Below are 22,604 nucleotides of genomic sequence, written 5' to 3' on the forward strand. Positions count from 1 at the left end.
CCTGCCACACACACACAACCTGCCACACACACACAACCTGCCACACACACACAACCTGCAAACGCACACACAACCTGCCACACACACACACACACACACAACCTGCCACACACACACAACCTGCCACACACACACAACCTGCCACACACACACAACCTGTCACACACACAACCTGACACAAACACAACCAGCCAACACACACACACACAACCTGCCAACACACACACAACCTGCCAACACACACACACACAACCTGCCAACACACACACACACACAACCTGCCAACACACACACAACCTGCCAACACACACACACAACCTGCCAACACACACACACAACCTGCCAACACACACACAACCTGCCAACACACACACAACCTGCCACACACACACAACCTGCCATACACACACAACCTGCAAATGCACACAACCTGCAAACGCACACACAACCTGCCAGCACACACAACCTGCCATACACACACAACCTGCCACACACACACAACCTGCAAACGCACACACAACCTACCACACACACACACACACACAACCTGCCACACACACACAACCTGTCACACACACAACCTGCCACACACACACAACCTGCCACACACACACAACCTGTCACACACACAACCTGCCACAAACACAACCAGCCACACACACACAACCAGCCAACACACACACACACAACCTGCCAACACACACACACACACAACCTGCCAACACACACACACACAACCTGCCAACACACACACACACACAACCTGCCAACACACACACACAACCTGCCAACACACACACAACCTGCCACACACACACAACCTGCCACACACACACAACCTGCCACACACACACAACCTGCAAACGCACACACAACCTGCCAGCACACACACAACCTGCCACACAACCACAACCTGCAAACGCACACACAACCTGCCAGCACACACAACCTGCCATACACACACAACCTGCCGACACACACAACCTGCAACACACACACAACCTGCCATACACACACAACCTGCCGACACACACAACCTGCAACACACACAACCTGCCAACACACACAACCTGCCAACACACACACAACCTGCCGTACACACACAAACTGCCGACACACACAACCTGCAACACACACACAACCTGCCATACACACACAACCTGCAACACACACACAACCTGCAACACACACACAACCTGCCGACACACACAACCTGCCAACACACACAGCCTGCCATACACACACAACCTGCCGACACACACAACCTGCAACACACACAACCTGCCAACACACACAACCTGCAACACACACACAACCTGCAACACACACACAACCTGCAACACACACACAACCTGCAACACACACACAACCTGCCAACACACACAGCCTGCCAACACACACAACCTGCAACACACACACAACCTGCCATACACACACAACCTGCAACACACACACAACCTGCCATACACACACAACCTGCCGACACACACAACCTGCAACACACACAACCTGCCAACACACACAACCTGCCAACACACACAGCCTGCCAACACACACAGCCTGCAAACACACACACAACCTGCAACACACACACACAACCTGCAACACACACAACCTGCCACACACACACAACCTGCCAACACACACAGCCTGCAAACACACACACAACCTGCAACACACACAACCTGCAAACACACACACAACCTGCCAACACACACAACCTGCAAACACACACAACCTGCCACACACACACAACCTGCAAACACACACACAACCTACAACACACACAACCTGCCAACACACACAATCTGCCAACACACACAACCTGCAAACACACACAACCTGCCAACACACATAACCTGCCAACACACACAACCTGCAAACACACACAACCTGCCACACACACACAACCTGCAAACACACACACAACCTACAACACACACAACCTGCCAACACACATAACCTGCCAACACACACAACCTGCCAACACACACAACCTGCCAACACACACAACCTGCCAACACACACAACCTGCCAACACACACAACCTGTCACACACACAACCTGCAAACACACACAACCTGCCGACACACACAACCTGCCACACATTTCGAACGTTTTTGGCATCTTTTAATTGTCATAATGAAATGAATACCAATCAGCCCAGGAAACCGCCACTCAGATGCATTTGCAGTAATGCAACACTCTAGTTGTACAAGATCCATTCGTCTGGACGATGATGGAATTACTGAACAGCCTACCAGGAAAAAGTACATCGCTGATGTGGCAAGTGAGATGTCAGTGATGGCACAGCTGCACCGTTTTTGGATGACTGACTCGGGGCCAATCAGGGAGCGATAGGAGTGTTTATAAGTCGCTTGCATTGTGTGACATGAGTATCATTTGTCCTGAGTCTCGAGAGGGAGGAGATCGGGTTTGGCCCCTTGGAGGAGTGGGGCGTGATGTGCTGCTCGTGGTGCGGTGAAGGTAGGTGTTTCCGGGTTTCTTTATTTGGGCGATGTGATGGTATTAATGTTTAAAGTTGGGCTTGGCAGGCTTTGAAGGAGCATCGGTTTTCCCCATGTGGAGGTGAGGAGTTGAGAGGCAGGCGTCGGCTTGGTACGTGTTTGTTTGTTGCTCTCATGCAAGTTTTCATCTTTCTTTGGCATTCTGGTGTTTGCGTTGTGTTACTGGAGAGAACTAGCACTCAGCCGTCGCGCATCTCGTCCAAATGTCTGCTTGCTTAGTATGAGGATTGCTGTAAATGAGGATTGCTGTAAAGACTCTGACACTAGTCAGTGACTCGATGCAACCTGCTGGGTTCGGGTTATGGCCCAGAAAACCCGTACTTCCTCACGTTACACTTATATAGGAAACTTTTTTCTGATTGGCTTAATGGCCTGACCTGGATTGGAATGTTTGTTATGTGAAGGTCCTTGAGACGACTCTTGTCGTGATTTGGCGCTTTATAAACTGAATTGAATTGATGTATTTTAAGTTTAAAAAAAATTAATTCAGCTATAAATGCCTTCCTGGTGAGGTTTTCCGGGCATGTCCAATCAAAGGAAGGCCTAAAAGAGGATCCAGGATACGGGATTCCCCCCCGAGGAGCTGGCCCAAGTGGTTGGGGAGCGGGAAGTCTGGGCCTCTCTGCTTAGGCTGCTGCCCCTGCGACCCGACCCCGGACTATTGACCAAAAATGGATGGATGGAGCTATAGTTAAATCGTTGTGAACATTAGATTTATTTCAGATTTCTGCAAGTATGATACAAGTTTGGAAAAGTTTTATTTAGTAAATTTTATTTGTTTTGTCAAATTAAAATTATATTTAGTAGGACTGGTCTAGCAGAATGCATCCTGGAGATTGAGAAAGGTCTCGAGAGCATTCACACCAACTAAAGTGGAATAAAAAACAGCACTTTAATCGTCGTCATCGTCTTCCTCCGCTTATCCGGGTCCGGGTCGCGGGGGCAGCATCCCAATTAGGGAGCTCCAGGCCGTCCTCTCCCCGGCCTTGTCCACCAGCTCCTCCGGCAGGACCCCAAGGCGTTCCCAGACCAGATTGGAGATGTAACCTCTCCAACGTGTCCTGGGTCGACCCGTGGGCCTCCTGCCGGCAGGACATGCCCAAAACACCTCCCCAGGGAGACGTCCAGGAGGCATCCTGATCAGTTGCCCAAACCACCTCAACTGACTCCTTTCGATCCGGAGGAGCAGCGGTTCTACTCCGAGTCCCTCCCGAATGTCCAAGCTCCTCAACCTATCTCTAAGGCTGAGCCCGGCCACCCTACGGAGGAAACTCATTTTGGCCGCTTGTATCCGCGATCTCGTTCTTTCGGTCATTACCCAAAGCTCATGACCATAGGTGAGGACTGGGACGTAGATCGACCGGTAAATCGAGAGTCTGGCTTTCTGGCTCAGCTCCCTCTTCACCACGACAGATCGGCTCAGCGTCCGCATCACTGCAGACGCCGAACCGATCCGCCTGTCGATCTCCCGATCCCTCCTACCCTCACTCGTGAACAAGACCCCAAGATACTTAAACTCCTCCACTTCAGAATCAGAATCAGAATCAGCTTTATTGCCAGCGCTCCAGAGACGCAGAGCATAGGAACTTGACTCCGCGAACACAACCTGACCAAGGTTAAGGGTTAGCCAGCATCTGTCAGCATTCCTCCTTTTGTGGGGGTGAGTTGAAGGCAGCCTTGGAGGCTGCTTGGCATCAGATAAGGATAAGCAAGACTTTGTTTAGGGCAGACAGAGATAATTTTCCTCTCTGCCTTGGAGTCTATTAAGTGGTCATTCATGTCCACTTATGCGTTCTAAACATCCCCACACCGACCGGCAACCCTCTCCGAGATGACATCCATCTTGCGCACTAACACAGGCAACGCCGCGAGGACATTGTCCAGCTTATGGTTCACCTTGAGTAACGTCCCAGTCTGTGAGGTCACTGCCCGGGCCTCACATTCCATGGGTGCGGGTCGCACTCCAATCGCTCCCGTCTTCCCAAATTTCCAGAAAACCAGATATCCACCCACTCCAATCAGAAGAAATCCAGTGATCATCAGGCCGAATATCCACAAATCTTCCACGTCCTCGATGGACAACTGAGAGAGGTACACGATTCGCCAGACCTCCCAAGAATCGAGTGCATATCCCGCTGCGAATGTCCCCTCGGGACAGGTGGGAGTCCCCTTCTCCGTTCTCATCGTAGAAAAAATCTTATCAATCGCGTTGAATGACCTGTTAATTAAATCCATATTTCCAAAAAAAGAGTAGTGATTTCAGGAGAGATGCAGAGAAGTGCTCTGTAGGCAGACAGGACAAGAGCCTTGGGGAAGCAGATAAGGGAGCTGAAGAAAAAAGCGTCTGTGCTTTCTGAGTGTTGGAGAAGTAGGACCTCTCTCCCGACCCGGAGTTGGCAAGCCACCCTTTTCCGGTCGAGAACCATGGTCTCAGATTTGGAGGTGCTGATCCTCATCCCAGCCGCTTCACACTCGGCTGCGAACCTACCCAGCAAGAGCTGAAGGTCAGAGCTGGATGAAGCTAGGAGGACCACATCATCCGCAAAAAGCAGAGACGAGATTCTCCTGCCACCAAACTCAACACACTCCACACCATGGCTGCGCCTAGAAATTCTGTCCATAAAGGTAATGAACAGAACCGGTGACAAAGGACAGCCCTGGCGGAGTCCAACCCTCACCGGGAACAGGTCTGACTTACTACCGGCTATGCAGACCAAACTCACGCTCCTCTGGTAAAGGGACTGAATGGCCCTTAATAGAAAGTCACCCACCCCATACTCCTGTAGCATCCCCCACAGGGTGCCCCTGGGGACACGGTCATAAGCCTTCTCCAAATCCACAAAACACATGTGGATTGGTTGGGCAAACTCCCATGCCCCCTCAATCACCCTTGCAAGGGTATAGAGCTGGTCCACAGTTCCACGGCCAGGACGAAAACCACATTGCTCCTCCTCAATCTGAGATTCAACTATCGATCGGACCCTCCTCTCCAGTACCTTGGCGTAGACCTTTCCAGGGAGGCTGAGGAGTGTGATCCCCCTATAGTTGGAACACACCCTCAGGTCACCCTTCTTAAAGATGGGGACCACCACCCCGGTCTGCCACTCCACAGGAACTGCCCCCGATGACCACGCAATGTTGCAGAGACGTGTCAACCATGACAGCCCTACAACATCCATAGCCTTGAGAGACCCAGGACGAACCTCATCCACCCCCGGGGCTCCGCCGCTGTGTAGTTGTTTGACTACCTCAGCAACTTCTGCCCCCGAGATTGGAAAGTCCATCTCCAGGTCTCCCAGTTCTGGTGCCTCCTCGGAATGCGCGTAGGTGGGATTGAGGAGCTCCTCAAAGTATTCCTTCCACCGTCCGACTATAGCCCCAGTTGACATTAGCAGCTCCCCATCCCCACTGTAAACAGTGTGAGCGAGTTGCTGCCTTCCTCTCCTGAGGCGCCGGACAGTTTGCCAGAACCTCTTTGGAGCCGATCGATAGTCTTTCTCCATGGCCTCACCAAACTCCTCCCACGCCCGAGATTTTGCCTCGGCAACTGCCACTGCTGCACCCCGCTTGGCTATCCGGTACCTGTCTGCTGCCTCCGGAGACCTACAGACCAGCCACGCCCTGTAGGCCTCCTTCTTCAGCCTGACGGCTCCCTGAACCTCTGGTGTCCACCAGCGGGTACGGGGGTTGCCACCATGACTGGCACCGGCCACCTTGCGACCACAGCTAGCAACAGCCGCCTCAACAATCACAGAGTGGAACAAGGCCCACTCGGAGTCGATGTCCCCCACTGCTCTCGGGACGTGGTCAAAGCTCTGCCGGAGGTGGGAGTTGAAGACAGTCTTGACAGGGTCTTCTGCCAGGCGTTCCCAGCAGACCCTCACTATGCGTTTGGGTCTGCCAGGTCTACGCGGCATCTTCCCCTGCCATCTGATCCAACTCACCACCAGGTGGTGATCAGTTGACAGCTCCGCTCCTCTCTTCACTCGGGTGTCCAAAACATTCGGCCGCAGGTCAGATGATACGACTACAAAGTCTATCATCGACCTGTGACCTAGGCTGCCCTGGTACCAAGTGTACCGATGGGCATCCTTATGTTCGAACATGGTGTTCATTATGGCCAAACTGCGGCTTGCACAGAAGTCCAATAATGAAACACCACTCGAGTTCAGATCAGGCGGGCCGTTCCTCCCAATCACACCCCTCCAGGTCAAGCTGTCATTGCCCACGTGAGCATTGAAGTCCCCCAGCAGGACAATGGAGTCCCCTGATGGAGTACCATCTAGCACTCGTCCCAGGGACTCCAAAAAGGGTGGGTACTCTGAACTGATATTTGGCCCATAAGCACAAACGACAGTCAGGACCCGTTCCCCGGCCCGAAGGCGCAGGGAAGCTACCCTCTCGTCCCCCGGGGTAAACCCCAACACACAGGCAGAGAGTCTTGGGGCTAACAAAAAGCCAACCCCAGCCCTCCGCCTCTCACCCGGAGCAACTCCAGCAAAGGAGAGTGTCCAACCCCTCTCAAGAACTTGGGTTCCAGAGCCAATGCTATGTGTCAAGGTGAGTCCGACTACATCTAGCCGGTACCGCTCAACCTCTGCCACAAGCTCCTGCTCTTTCCCTGCCAGAGAGGTGACGTTCTATGTCCCAATAACCAGTTTCCTTTTCCGGGGATCGGACCGCCAAGGCTCCCGCCTCGGTCTGCCACATGATCCGCACTGCACCGGACCCTTCATGTTCCTCCTGCGGGTGGTGGGTCCACAGTTGGATGAGCCCATGTATCCGGTGCGGGCTGGGCCCGGCCGGGCCCTATGGGCGAAAGCCCGGCCACCAGGTGCTCGCTCACGGGCCCCAACCCCAGGCCTGGCTCCAGGGTAGGACCCTGGTAACCCTCTGGGCCGGGTACTCCGACTCTTTGAATTGACATCCATGAAAGATCCTGTGACACTTTAATATGAAAGAAAATGAAAACTATCAACCAAGTCTAAACTTTACTTGTAAATAGTGTTCGAGATTTCTATTTGAGAAAATCTTCAGGAGCTAAAACAGAAAGTGGTGAGAACCAAAACTAACGCTAGAACCTGCATCCGTTTCCTTTTGGCTGACAGATAAGCATTCACAGATGAAGTGATTTGTTTATACAGGAAAGTCACTCAAACATGACTTCTGTGAGATTATCAGACTCTCACAAGTTCTTGAGTGTGTGTTGCACAGATTGTCATGAACAGAAAGACCTTTTATTGTGAGAAAAAATATTCACCCTCGCTGGAAAAACAAGAATATTGTGACAGACCACAGAGTCAGTCGGACCTGTCAAACGAAACATGACAAAAATGTTTCTACCTCCTTGTTGTTATGTCATCAATCAAACTGAACAATGGTGGACGTCTTGCAGAAGCAAACAACAAAAATCCAAAACATCTCCGTATGAAATATTCAGTTCAGTTCAATTCAAAAATACTTTATTAATCCCAGAAGGAAATTAGAGGTTGTGTTTGTTTTTAAATAACTAAAACTAAAACCTTGCATCAGATGTGTCATAAAAAACAGACAGGGTGCATGTTTAGAATACTTTCAAGGTGACTGCAGACACACACACACACACACACACACACACACACACACACACACACACACACACACACACACACACACACACACACACACACACACACACACACACACACACACACACACACACACACACACACACACACACACTCTTAGTTCTTTTTTAGCATTCCTCTCTCGGTGGTTCATCAAGCTTTTCACCTCTACATCCTTCTACTGAAACTAAAACGAGTTCCTGCCTAAGTTGAGCCGGTAAGAAGTTAAAAAACCAACAAAAACATTTTCTACGGTACCTTTGAGTGCTCCTTTGCACTGCAGCAGTGTTTCTACCATCCTCTCAGCATCACAGTGCTTATCCATGTCATAACCACTTCTCAGCTCAGTAATACCAGCATCTAAAAGGAAATCGCTGTCCTTCCTTTAGACGCCAGTTTCCCTGTTGGCCGGCGGATCCAAGTATGTGTTTACCACTCAGACTTCCAGCACACCTGCCTGCTGCCACTGCACAAACCGGTTCCATGGAAACAAGTCAGCAGGTGAAGGAGAGAACAACAGGAAGGGAGGAGGCAGAGCAGCTGATTCTCTGTCACTCCTAAACACGACCCCCCTAATAATGGGGGTTAGCAACCATTAGAAGACAAAGTCACCCTGAAGTGGGAGGAGAGACTGGAAAGAAGAGCTGGGGGTGGGAACGCTGTAATTCACTGGGGAGGGAAGGAGCAAGCGAGAGTGAAATGGAGAAGTGAGATTATGCAAATGAATGCACCATAACAGTTATGGTTCTAGAAACCTGCAGAGGTAAAACGCCAAGTCAGCTTATGACAGACCCTTTTTTTTACTGCCGGTGTGATTCCTAGCTGGTCTTTCCTCTTCAAAATCTGCATCACAACTCCACAAAGACACAGTTTTACATCATTTCACAGTCATGATGTCAGCAGCAAGTCTGAAAATCAAGAAAAAGAACATTCCTGAAGTAGTTCTAGATGTTTCCGCTCACTGTGATGGGACGTTCAACAAAAACGGAGCTAAAAAACACAAAAAGGTAAAACAGCCTCGTTTGCATGATGCCCTAGATTAAGATAACTGCCATTAAAAAGGACCTTATAAATTATGGATAAGGAAGAGGATATTAACATGCTAGGACACACCCCTTTAATCATGTGTGTGTGTGTGTGTGTGTGTGTGTGTGTGTGTGTGTGTGTGTGTGTGTGTGTGTGTGAGACAGAGTGAGATTTTCATGCTCAAAGCGAACAGATGTGTCCGTCTCCATTCACGTCCTCTCACGATGCACAATCAACCAAAGACTGATGGCTTTCTGTCACAAAGATAATGGAGCAAAAATGAATTGGTCTGATTTGGCTAAACCGAATTTTGTGTTGGGAAGTTTTATGTGGTTGCAACAACCAGATGAGACCCAATTTTCTTTAACTTTAATGTGTGAAGCAGTTTATTCCCTTTATGTCCATTTAATCCTTTTGTGCAGAGAAAATGCTAATAAACCAAACATCTGGTGATCTGGGAACATGATCTGGTTCCGTAGCCAAAGAGGCGCTTTTCCGAGAGGGTGCTCGCTGCAGAACTACAAAGGCGGAGCTGCACCATAAGGTGGAGCTGCACCAGAGTCAACCCCGCCCATTCACGCAAACTCAGCCTAGCCCACTGACTTCCGTTTTTGTTTTCAACTTTATCGCAAACTGACCTGACCCACATGAATTACGGCTGTTACTAGTTTACAGTCGTTAATGCTATGTTCTGTGCTCCAATTAAACAAGATAAATATAACTTGCTACATGACAAAGTCTGAATATATCCCGAAATAAAAAGGTTTCTCGTAGCGAATATCTGCCCACAGCCGCTCTAACAAACGTCCTGTACAACAGCATATACCCACTCCCTGTGGGTTCTGGTAGTCTAGTGGCAAGATCGTCTGACTTATGTTTTGCTTTCCCCTCAGCTGATGCTGGTTCGATTCTCGGTGGGGTCGGCAACAATCTGTTCAGCCAGCTGAAACATTTAATTTGTTCATATTTTTGTTGTAATGTTCATTTTCAGCAAAATATTTATGTCTCTACAAGTTCTTTGAATTTGGTCGTTCCTAAACAGCATTTTAGTTGAAACTCTGCTCACAGATGGACTCACACTGGCTAAATAAACGAATGAATAAATAAAAAAAACACATTAGTCATTATATGTTAAACGGTATACCGATAAATTGTTGTAATCATAGTACTGGCAAGTGTAGCTAGAAATGAGGAAAAGAGATTATAGAATATTTCCACTGCTGAGAGGCGAACCTGCACAAAACTGCATGTCAACCTGACACCATCACCACTACACCACCACATCTGATAAGCAATAGGTGGCGTTACGTTTTATTATCTTATTTGGTGTGTCTTTGTAGATGGGATGTATGATTTTTCTGGCGGTGTCTCAGTAGAAGTCATTTCAGAAATAATTTGTCAGAAAATTCACAGAATATCCAGATTTGAGAACCAAGACCAGACCCGCTTTGGGGGAGGAGACCAAATTGAAGCTGAGATGGGAAGAAAATGCATGAATGAGGCCAAAAATGGCTTTGGCGTGTTTCTTATGAGGAAATGACAATATAACATGATTAAAAGTTCCAAAAGTTAGATTTTTAATTATATGGAACCTTTACAAAAACTGTTCAATTCACTTCTCAACTCCCTCCTCAATCTTGCATTTTTAGCTATAACACCCTCTTTGGTTCCAGAATGCTATAAAGTCTGACAACTGGAAGGAATTGGACTGACTCCGATAGAATGGGCGGGGCTGATTCTGGAATGGGCGGGGCTGACTCTGGTGCAGCTCCACCTTCTGGTGCAGCTCCGCCTTTGTGGTTCTGCAGCGAGCACCACTTGGCTTTTCCATCCTTTCAAAGGAAAAACATCAGTTCAGAGCAGGACTACATCATCCCAGCAGGACTACATCATCCCAGCAGGACTACATCATCCCAGCAGGACTACATCATCCCAGCAGGACTGCATCATCCCAGCAGGACTACATCATCCCAGCAGGACTGCATCATCCCAGCAGGACTACATCATCCCAGCAGGACTACATCATCCCAGCAGGACTGCATCATCCCAGCAGGACTACATCATCCCAGCAGGACTACATCATCCCAGCAGGACTACATCATCCCAGCAGGACTACATCATCCCAGCAGGACTACATCATCCCAGCAGGACTACATCATCCCAGCAGGACTACATCATCCCAGCAGGACTACATCATCCCAGCAGGACTGCATCATCCCAGCAGGACTGCATCATCCCAGCAGGACTACATCATCCCAGCAGGACTGCATCATCCCAGCAGGACTGCATCATCCCAGCAGGACTACATCATCCCAGCAGGACTGCATCATCCCAGCAGGACTACATCATCCCAGCAGGACTGCATCATCCCAGCAGGACTACATCATCCCAGCAGGACTACATCATCCCAGCAGGACTACATCATCCCAGCAGGACTACATCATCCCAGCAGGACTACATCATCCCAGCAGGACTGCATCATCCCAGCAGGACTACATCATCCCAGCAACTCAAAGGTGCAACACTAGATCTCCAAAATCTGGCTTTTCCTGCCAGGTTTAATTTAGAAGGGTTAAGCTGGAGCTGCAGAAATCACGAGTGAAGCAAAGACGAGAGAAAGAAGAGGACAAACACCCACATTTTACCAGCTCAGCACGAGTGATGTCACTTCCTTTTGTTTTACAGCTCATGTGGCTCACCCTTGCTCGTGTTTCTTCCCCAAACACCGATAAATTCATTTGGCTAAACTTCAAAAAACCTCCAACTGCATTAGATTTCAGACAAACATCTTTTTTTCCTTTCCCAGTAAGATAAATAAAAGCTTCTGATGCAAGAAGGAGTCCTAATCAGACTGAAGTCATCAAAAGGTCAAATATGCAGTAAGTAGTTCTTTTAACAACCTTAGTTTGGAGAAACATCTTAGTTTTAAACTGACTATAAGTAATAATAATAATAATAATAATAATGCATTGAACTTATATAGCGCTTTTCTAGACCCCCCAAGACGCTTTCACACACTCTCACATTCACACACCACTAGTGATGGTAAGCTACTTGTAGCCACAGCCGCCCTGGGGAGGTCTGACAGAGGCGAGGCTGCCATTTGGCATCGTCGGCCCCTCTGACCACCACTAACACAGGCAAGTTGGGTGAAGTGTCTTGCCCAAGGACACAACAGCAGGATACCCCTGGCGGGAGCTGGAATCGAACCCATGACCCTCCGATCATGAGGCAACCCGCTCTACCACCTGAGCTACTGCTGCCCCGTGTCACACTGGCAGTTTACACAAACTATTAAATAAACCTATAAATGCAGCAAATTTACCTCAAGATGATCTTCTTTGTATTAATTAAACATTCAGACTGGAAACGCTTCAGATTTAGCATCACCCACCAACTTCTGCTGAAAATAACCACCAATCACAAAAGTAAACGTGTAAAACATTCATGCGTTCACATGAACAGCTGGAATATTTTTGGGATTAGGATTGTTTGAAGAGAAGCTGGAATCTGCTGATACTAGCAGTTAGCTTGTCAATCACATCAGAGCTGGACGAATCTGCTCACGCCAGACCTTTCCTCTCTGTTTGCTAAACAGAGCCTTCGTTATGAATCAGCTGACTATTTGGGGTCAAGTACGCAGACGTTATTAGCTCCAACTGAACACAAACAGCAAAACGAGGACATTCCTCATCAAACCTAATTCATCCTTCCTCCTCTTTCTTCTCCACACTCCACCGACTTCAACATGCAACTCATAAAATATGTAGTTTAGTGCATTTACCAAGTGTTTCCCAGCATGCTTCAGGCAGACGCCCAGCATGACAAGATAAGCTCCTAGCATGATCCGACCATGCGCTGTGGCCGTGTCTAATGAGGGTCGGCCACATGGGTGAGACGTCATCCAGTTCGTCTCCAGACTTCAAAGACAGAAAATACAGAAACCTAATATGTAATTTTATTAATATCAAGCGCTAACGTGTCAACAGAGGCAGCATTAAGATGCTCCAAACATCAGTTTAGACTCTCATCACTGCACCGAGAAAAGGACCAACCGATAACATTGACACATAAATGTCCGTCTGCCTTCTTTTCTCCCGTTCCCGTCATTGCACCTCCTTTCTTTCCAGTGCCACCCCTCCCTTCCTCCCCCGGTGACCTGCTTGTCCACCTTGGAAAACAGATCCCAGCTGCTGGGCAGGAGCGCCCATGTGTGTCAATCAATATCCTGTCTTCACAATTACCACGTCTGACTGAGTCCCATCAGACCCGCGAGTTCACAAACGAACAACGGCGCCGTTTACAACGGGCTGCCTCGAGCTTCGTGGCTCCGAAGGTGATATGTGGAAGTGTCTTTCATCCAGCCGGGAGAGAAAGAAGGAAAAGACGATTCCAGGCAGCATCCTGCAGAGGAAGAAGGTGCTTCGTGTTCATCCAGATTCATGATCCAAGCTTTTACTGTTATTTCAGACAAACAGCGAGAAAGCATCTCCTGAGTATTAAAAGTCAAATATAATAAAAGCGTAAACAATAAACAAATGAGATGCAACATCAGATAATCTGACATGCATCAGAAAATCAGCTGCTGATGGGAATCACCCAGCATTCAGCATGATTTACTTAATCGGTGTCCTGGAACTTCAAAATCAGATTTTTTACATTTACCTTTGAACACACCATTACTAAGAAGTGATATCAGTATCCCTAACCAACCCACTAATTCACCACCACAGAGAGCTGATTTGGCTAAACCGAATTTTATATTTGGAAGTGTTTACATTCACAAATAAAAATTTTAAGTAAAAAAATATGTTGTTAATTTGGTATCAGTGTATCAAAGCTGTACAAAAATCAGGAATTGGTATTGGTTCACAAAACTAGAATCGGTGCATTTAATAAACTCATGAGGTAATCGGTGTGAAACAACACTTTAAAAGACATTTTTAAACTAAAATAATTTTGTTTTTTTTACTTAAATATTTTCAAATATCCAAAACACTGAAAACATGAAGCTTCTAATCGGTGGTAATGGTGAAGTAACAGTACGAAGCCGGCGAGAACAAAAACATAAACCAACAAAGATTAGTCTTTATGTTGTTCACTCTATGAAACAAAGATGAGCAAATACGATCCACCAACCAGCAGCGATCCGTTGTAACCATGACGATCACGATCTGATACCAGCAGCAAACTCCTCAGAACTTCTTTCTCCCGGCTCTCGGAGAGTACAGACGCTTTTTCCTCCTCTCCTCCTATCTCATCCCCAAGGCTCTTTGTCTGTCTTTGTGTGCACGGCGCTTCTGCATTTTTTCTGGAAACTGGAAATTATTAAAAATGGATCTGGTCAGTTGGTCTCTCAACACGATTGACAAGATTCATTCAACCATGAGAACGGGAGAAGGGGCTCCCGGCTGCCCCTCTGGGACAGAGCCAGCTGGGCACATCATGGACTCCTGGAAACAGTGGAACCTGATCTGTCTCTCAGCTGTCTGTAGAGGATTCTGAAGACGTCTGGATATTCGTGGTGTTGGTGTCAGGTTTCCTGCTCTTTGGCCTTGGAGGTTTACCGGAAAATTAAGGAGCTGTCGAGGAATATTGGCTCAATCCCGGAGCTCAGGGATGGATTACACCGCGCTGTGGACGCACAAACTCATATAATTGTCGAGATGAGTCGTAAGCTTGGACCTTTGGCTGAGATTAAGGCTCTGGCACAAAAGATGGATACGATCAAGGAGCGAGTGGATGAATCAGGACGGATTGGGACAGATTAATAACACCATTATTGGGATTTTGAGAGGTTGAGGACCAACAGAACTTTAAGACAGAGGAAATTATCTCCGTCTGGCTTTCTTATCTGAATCTGGTGCCCTTGAGCCTGTGAGGCTGAAACGAATACCCCCTTCAGAAGAAATGTGGAATGCTGCCGTCGCCATGGCAACTCTTTCTCCCTATCCCAGCCTGGGCGGGACTGCGACCGGTGAAGGCCGCTGAATCGTTTCCAGGAGTCACTGTGCTCTCTAAACCCAACGACCTCCTCCCCCTGTCCAGACTGAGGTGACGAGCGCTGCTCATCGCGGCTGCATGCACTGATGTGAGGAGAGGCCCAACCCTACCACCCCACCTAGTGGACACTTGTGTTGTCTGAAGTCTGTTTCATTTCTGTCTGAGGTGTTTTTGCAGAGCAAAGCTGCCCTCCCGGTGGAGGGTAACTCGGAAGTGCCTTTTATTCCTCCACCTGACCCAATCCTCATGTAACCCTCTGGTCTCTATTAAGGTAGCACGACTCGGGCTGCGAATGACCACAGTCACCGATTCTTGTCACGTGTCTTTGCCCATGTATGTCTGATCTCTGAATTGTGTGTACTGAAACTTAATTCCCCTCTGGGATTAATAAAGTATCTTTGATTGAATTGAACCACACTGTGTGCATGAAGCAAACGGTCTTACTGGTTTTTAAAGTATCTTCCTGTTTGTTGTGACCTGTTAGACAACATGCAAGACTTGGTGCATTATGTGTGAAGTAACTAGATGCCAGTCAAGCAGCAGAAGTGCTCGTTTCTCAAACAGCATCTTTGTGCTCAGCATGAATGAGCCCTTCTTTCTGGAAGTACTGGAGTCCAGACTCTCAGCACAGAGCTGGGATGCAAAGACAACCCCCACAATCCTGAAAGCACGCCTGCAGATGGGCCTGGAGCCAGCGGCCGGAGCACCGACCAGCCAGAAAGCAAAAATCAACTCTTGGAATGACGCAACTTCCTTGAAGGCTAAAAGTAATTTGTTCTTCCTCATTTTTGATGGTAAAAAAATTCTGCAGAAACTGACGAGAGATCATTTAGTCATCCGACCTCCCGTTTGTTTCAGCTCACAATGCAGCCAATTCCAAACAGTGGAATAATGTATCGAACGGCATCAGCATTCCCGGTCTGTCAGAGAGACTCAGCAGAAAGATAAAGTACTGACACACACACACACACACATGCACACACACACACACACACCAGCCAAAACCTGAACTTGAAGGACGAGGTCCCAGCACTGACACAAAGATGCCTGGGCAGAAGAAGCAGGGCCAGTATGGAGGATGAAGCTCCTCCAGGTGAAGCTGCAGCACGCTGAAGAGCTGATGAAGACGAGGAACTTGCGTTCTTAAAAAATAAGAACAAGAAACGGAAAAGCTGAGCTTCTGTGTTCTTCTAGGAAGTGTCACATTCATAGATCCCAAAGTGTTTCTGGGAACCTAAAACATGCTGATGAAAGCTTTTATCGTTAAATATATCAGCAGCGTTCTGCTCATTCCCTCTTCAAGACGCAAGCATTTCTCCTTCCTACTTCCTGTGAACGGAAACGATTAGGATGTGAACCAAGGCAGCTCTCCACTTTTTAGGAACCATCTTTTGTTTTCACCCCAAACACTTGTTGGGGGACTTTTTCAAGCAGGGAGGAAAAAACCACGGATCAAATCTGCCTCCGGTTCGCCATGAGCAGAGACCGCCTGATGTTCCTCCAGCGACCGGCTAGCGGCGGCGCTGCAACTGCGTTACTGTTTTAGTTCACCCTTTATTGTTGTTGGGCATAACATGCACATGATCATCACATTACAAAGGTGATGACATAAAAGCACACGTACGCACACACACACACACACACACTTACTTTCCAGCAGCTCGGGGCCAGTGGAGGTCGATTACACCGATCGAGGCAAACAGAGTTAACTGCAACATCAACCTCTGTGTGTGTGTGTGTGTGTGTGTGTGTGTGTTTTGCAGCATTTCTTGAGACAGACTGCAGCTGAGAAGCTAATTTTACACTGGCTTAAAGACAATTAATAGTCCCCTCTAGCAAATACAGCTTACAAACACACACGCACGCACGCACGCACGCACGCACACACACACACACACACACACACACACACACACACACACACACACACACACACACACACACACACACACACACACACACACACACACACACACACACACACACACACACACACACACACACACACACACACACACACACACACACACACACACACACACACACACACACACACACACACACACACACACACACACACACACACACACACACACACACACACACACACATCACCTGCCAGAAGAAACATCCTGTGGCAAAATCAAAGGTTTTCCTTTTGCTGTGTGTGCTCCTCCCTTTGTTAACCATCACCTCAAATAGTTCATGCACATCTCAATGTGTGTGTGTGTGTGTGTGTGTGTGTGTGTGTGTGTGTGTGTGTGTGTGTGTGTGTGTGTGTGTGTGTGTGTGTGTGTGTGTGTGTGTGTGTGTGTGTGTGTGTGTGTGTGTGTGTGAGTGTGTGTGTGTGTGTATAGATTAACAATCAGCTCTTCAGTCTCTCTATGAGGTGGTGACACACATGCATTTAGTCTCATTCTATCAACCCGGCGGCCGGAGGCTGCTTTGTGCGTCGGGCGGCTGCAGAGTACAGCTGCTGCTCGGTGAAATGAGTAGAAACACAGAGAAAAGCACTGACCTGAGCTGAGGCTGAGTCCAGAATGAGCTGTGAGACATGAATCCCAGAGAAGAAACTGAAATCCGCCGTCCGACTGAACTGAGGGGACCGCTCCCTCTCTCTCTGTCTGTGTGCTGTCAGGTTCAGGCTTGTGTTAAACTGCTGCCTCACTGCATTGGTCGCATCCTCCCTCCCTCTGCATCCCCCATCTCTGTCTCACACACACACACACACACACACTTTCTCAGCGACAGAGAGGCTCGCCTCTATGCTTTCCTTCTCGTTTTGCCCGGCCCTCATCACTCTGCCTTCCTCTTTCTGGCAACATAAAATAACCGCATTCCAGCGACGTGCGGACATACGGCAGCAGGGTGACACTCAGCCCTGGGAGTAAAGCCTCCTCTCTCTGTGTGTGTGTGTGTGTGTGTGTGTGTGTGAGTCTACATGTCTCAGTGTGTCGCACGGACAAGTAGACCCTTTGTGTCGGCTGAGGGGAGGGCCGGTGAGAGGGGAAGTGGCCAATGGTGGTACTCATCTGCTGTCCCTGATGACAGAGCAACCCCCGTTCTAGGACTGCAGATGGGGAGAACACAGGAACGCCGTGGCGCTATCGGAGGGGTCCAGCAGAATCCTACTCATCAGTACTCGTGTTAGGGTTCGGGTTCTGAGTGAAACAAGGACCTCAAGAGGAGGACGTACTGAAGCTTTTGATTACAACTGAAAACGTCATTTCTTTAATAAAAAGGAACACAGTGATGATCATCTGCATCCCCGTTTGTAAGAAATAAAATGATTATAAGGAACTTTATTAAAAGTAAAAATACAAATCTGGATTTATATTTAGTGAGACTTCAAGAATTTGATATTAAACACAATCATCACTTCGGTTCCTTTCTCCATGATGAGATTTAGCTAATAGCATGCGTGTTCTCTACATTACAGGTCCAGCCTGGGCGGATCGTTGGCAGAATAAACAAATTCAACATTTTAGGAATTCCTTGAAGGATGCATGTTACTCACTGCCTTTCATTAAGAGAAAGATCCTCTAATGTTAATAAATTCAGTTATAGCCATTTATTTGGTCACCGTCTGAGCAGAACACGCACGCTCAGGTGATTTAGCAACACCTCTCATGACCTGTTGGCTGTCGGACTCTGACTAACAACACAGGAACCATGTTGTTTTTGTTTGATGGTGTGAATGTTCCCAAGAATTTGTTGCTGATTTCACGTGAATCAACAACAAACGTTACCCTAAAACACACAGCGAGCCGTTTCTTCCACTCTTGTCACGTCAGAAGCACGAGGAGCTTCTGAGTTAGTGACATAAGTCTCAGAACATTTTTAGTTTAAAAGTAGAAGGAAGTGCAGCTTTCGCAAGTGTTGGATGGTTGTGAGGCACACATGGGCATGTACAGTCCAACCGTGGACATTTAGCTAAAAATGAGACTTCCTTATGCTCTTAACCTTTTCTACACCAACCCTCCCTTCATTCTTCTTCATTTCTACTCCAGTCACTCCACTTTTGCCTTCCTTGTGGCCTTTTCCAGGGCACTTCCTATTGTTGTCAGTCTGTCATAGCCAGAAATCCAGGAGATGATTCAACCCTTTCCTTTGTGAAGTCATTAAAATCAAATAATTTTAGCTGACAGGCCAACCAACCCTCTCTCACTCAGGCGCACCGTAAAACACGCCGAGTCCGGCCAGAGCTCATTCTGTCTCACAGCAGCTAGAGAGTGGAGGCTCTACAGAGCACCGACTCCACCCAGAGCTGACTGCTAGCAGGCTGCACGTGTGCCAGTCAGGTGTGTGTGTGTGTGTGCGCGCGCGTGTGTGCGTGTGCGTGTGTGCGTGTGTGTGTGTGTAGTGAGTGCACAACATGGAAATCTGAATTTTCTCTCGTCTACGAACACAACATTGCTGAGCACCAACAAAAAATCTGACAAAGTGCCGATTAATTCAAGTTAACCGAGATGAACGGACAACAGCAGGTCAGAGTTATACCAGAAATCGGTATCGGCCTTAAGACCAGAATCGGTGAATTGTTAGAACAAATGAATGACCAACCCATCAAACATGCATGTGTTCATGGGAATAATGGTAAATGTCCTGTATTTAGGGCTTTACAACCCCCCAAAGCCCTTCACAACACAATCAGTCATTCACCCATTCACACAATGGGGGGATGAGCTACGATGTAGCTACAGCTTCCAGAGGCGAGGCCAGCTGAACACTGGTCCCTCTGACCACCACCAGCAGCTTAAGTGTCTAGCCCAAGGACACAACAGCAGCATTCTCTGGTGGGAGCTGGGATCAAACCTGCAACCTTCCGATCACCGGACAAGCTGCCCTACCTGCTGAGCTGCTGCTGTCCCTCTGATACCAAACATTCAGGTCAAGCTGCACTAAGGAAGAGCGGTTTGATCGCCAGCAGAAGTTGTGTCCTGTTTCTGCTGAATTTATGACGCAAACAACGTAAAGCCTTGTAAAATATTCCATCCCACCAGCATCAGAATGACCCGATGGCTAGAGATCGGCTCCGCTCGGAAAAACCGCAACAAATATGGCCAACTGATGTGGCATGCAAGTGTCATGCTGCCACTACAAATTCTTATTTGTTTTTATGGCCAACATCTATTAACTCAATCATTCACTGGTTGTGAACAGACAGCTGATGGACGAGAGCCTCAAACCAGATGAAAGTGTGAATCTTTTTAACCTTCAAGGCTGCCAAACCGATTCAGAGCTACGGTTGTTAGCGTCCTAAACCAAAGCAACAAGTGTCGGAGCAACATTCGGCGTTCCTGTCAGCACTGAAGCAACCAAAAACGTCAGAAATTTAAAAAAAAATCGGCAAAATATTAACGAGGCAAAATTCAATACTGATATTCCCAACCTTTTTGGAAACATCTCAGCACAGCATGCCTTTCATCCAGATTTCAGTTTCAAAGTAAACTGGTGTTCAGAACTTAACAGCATGTCCGGAACCGGGGGAGAGCAGAACCTGGTGTCAGGAAATCAAACATCCTACATGGACCCACACAACCTCCATTATTATCTGAGGCTGTCTAGTTTCCAAGGCAACACGTGTGCAGGAAAACATGCAGGTGTATGTCTGAATTCATGAACATTACATACATGAAGTGTGCTACCGTTGCACGAACATCACCCTCTGCAGAAATAACTTGATTCTAAACACCGGCGTCACTAGGAACCGTGCTAATCGCCCATAAGAGCAAAAAGGGATTAGATAAAAAGTTCTGCTGAACATTTGTTTATTCTCTCTTTAATATATCAATAAATTTATGATTTTTAAGGAACACAGAGCTTCTTATTGTGGGAGATGGTTTCGACCCATTTCATCCCTCACCGTTTATCCTGGCGTTGATGAACAAGTCAACATGATCAGAGATGTTTTTGCCTTTTCTCCAACTATGAAGCCTAGAAACGCGTCAAACCGAGACGCTGTTGTGAGAATAAAACGGAAATATTTTCAAGATAGTTTTGAGGGAAACATTTTGTAATTTTTGCAGAATATTTAATCATAAACTCCAAATTCATGTTCTTTTCATGCATTTAAGCATTTGCATAATAAACTCATCACTTCACTCCCACTCATCACACACACACACACACACACACACACACACACACACACACACACACACACACACACACACACACACACACACACACACACACACACACACACACACACACACACACACACACACACACACACACACACACACACACACACACCTTTCTCTACCTCCTTACAGCTGCAGCTGTCATCTCTCCTCCCGTCTTTTCATCACATCCTCAACTGTTCCACGAGTCCGCTCCTCTCATCCATCTCGCCGCTCAGTGGCCAGAGGAGATGAAAGGGGAAGGTTTCAGACCATGACTCATCGCTCTATATGCAATGGACTGTGTAGACCCCCCCCCCCCCTCCCCCCCCCCCACACACACACACAGACATTAATTAGAGCCATATTACTTAAACTGCATGCACATGTGTGTACCACGTCCATGGTTTGGCACACGTACAACGATGGCGGCTTTGATCAGCATGTGCACGCACGCACGTGTACGTGCAGTAAAGGTTAGTGATAAATGTCTGCAGATGCAAACGCTGCAAGAACAAAAACAAACAAGCTACAGAGGCTGAACCTTTGTCTGTGCAGCACATTTATCACAACAACACTAAAGGGCCAGCATCGACCCGAGTCACGGCAGCGAGGCCCGATAACCAGTCATCAAGCCTGCTCACAATCTGCTACTGAAGATCCGAACATTCTGCTCAAGTCTGAGTCAATCGTGCACCGATTTCCCAAGCAGAGCTGCAAGACGAGACGATAACACAGCCAGGAGTTCTTCTAGACACCAAACTGATTAAACAATTAGTTTAGTGGAGGGCGAGAGAAGCTCCTCAGCGCTGGAGACGCTCGGATGCTTTCATTAACCTCCATGTCACTCTCATCTCTCTTCAAGGTAAACAGAGTGAATCCTCCTCTAATCCAGACTAAATCAACAATAAAACACATCTAGCCTAATTACAGATTGTCATATAGGAGTCTTAACCGAATGAGATCATAAAAATATGCCAGTCTCATAAAAGTCAAGTTCAATAGCCATTTTCATCGATTTACCTCCAGGTGGAAAGCAAACACCCACGGGTTAAATACTGAACGCCTCGTGTGAATGCTGTTTGTGCAGCTAGGATTATTAATATTATTATTATTATTTTATAATAATAATAATATTAATAATAATTATTATTATCATGATTATTATGATTATTATTATTATGATGATGCCCTGCGATGGACTGGCTCTCTGTCCAGGGTGTACCCCGCCTACTTGCCTGTTGACTGCTGGAGATAGGCACCAGCCCCCCCCCCCCCCCCCCCCCCCCCCCGGCAACCCTGCGTGGACAAAGCGG

The 22,604-nt window shown here is 47.7% G+C and overlaps 1 protein-coding gene across 1 annotated transcript in view; it reads right to left on the minus strand.

Moving 5' to 3' along the window:
• The window catches only part of fgd4a (FYVE, RhoGEF and PH domain containing 4a), a 50,020-nt gene extending 30,213 nt beyond the window's left edge, over positions 1-19,807 (minus strand). The window contains exons 1-2 of the mRNA XM_054733503.2: positions 17,682-19,807; positions 16,169-16,305 (exon numbers count right to left, since the gene is read on the minus strand). Coding sequence (XP_054589478.2) covers positions 16,169-16,305; positions 17,682-17,719 — 175 coding nt within the window. The 5' untranslated portion in view covers positions 17,720-19,807. The remainder of the gene's footprint in view (positions 1-16,168; positions 16,306-17,681) is intronic.
• Positions 19,808-22,604: the final 2,797 nt, after the last annotated feature.

Source organism: Nothobranchius furzeri, chromosome 4 (assembly GCF_043380555.1).
Source record: "Nothobranchius furzeri strain GRZ-AD chromosome 4, NfurGRZ-RIMD1, whole genome shotgun sequence".
Classification (NCBI taxonomy): Eukaryota; Metazoa; Chordata; class Actinopteri; order Cyprinodontiformes; family Nothobranchiidae; genus Nothobranchius; species Nothobranchius furzeri.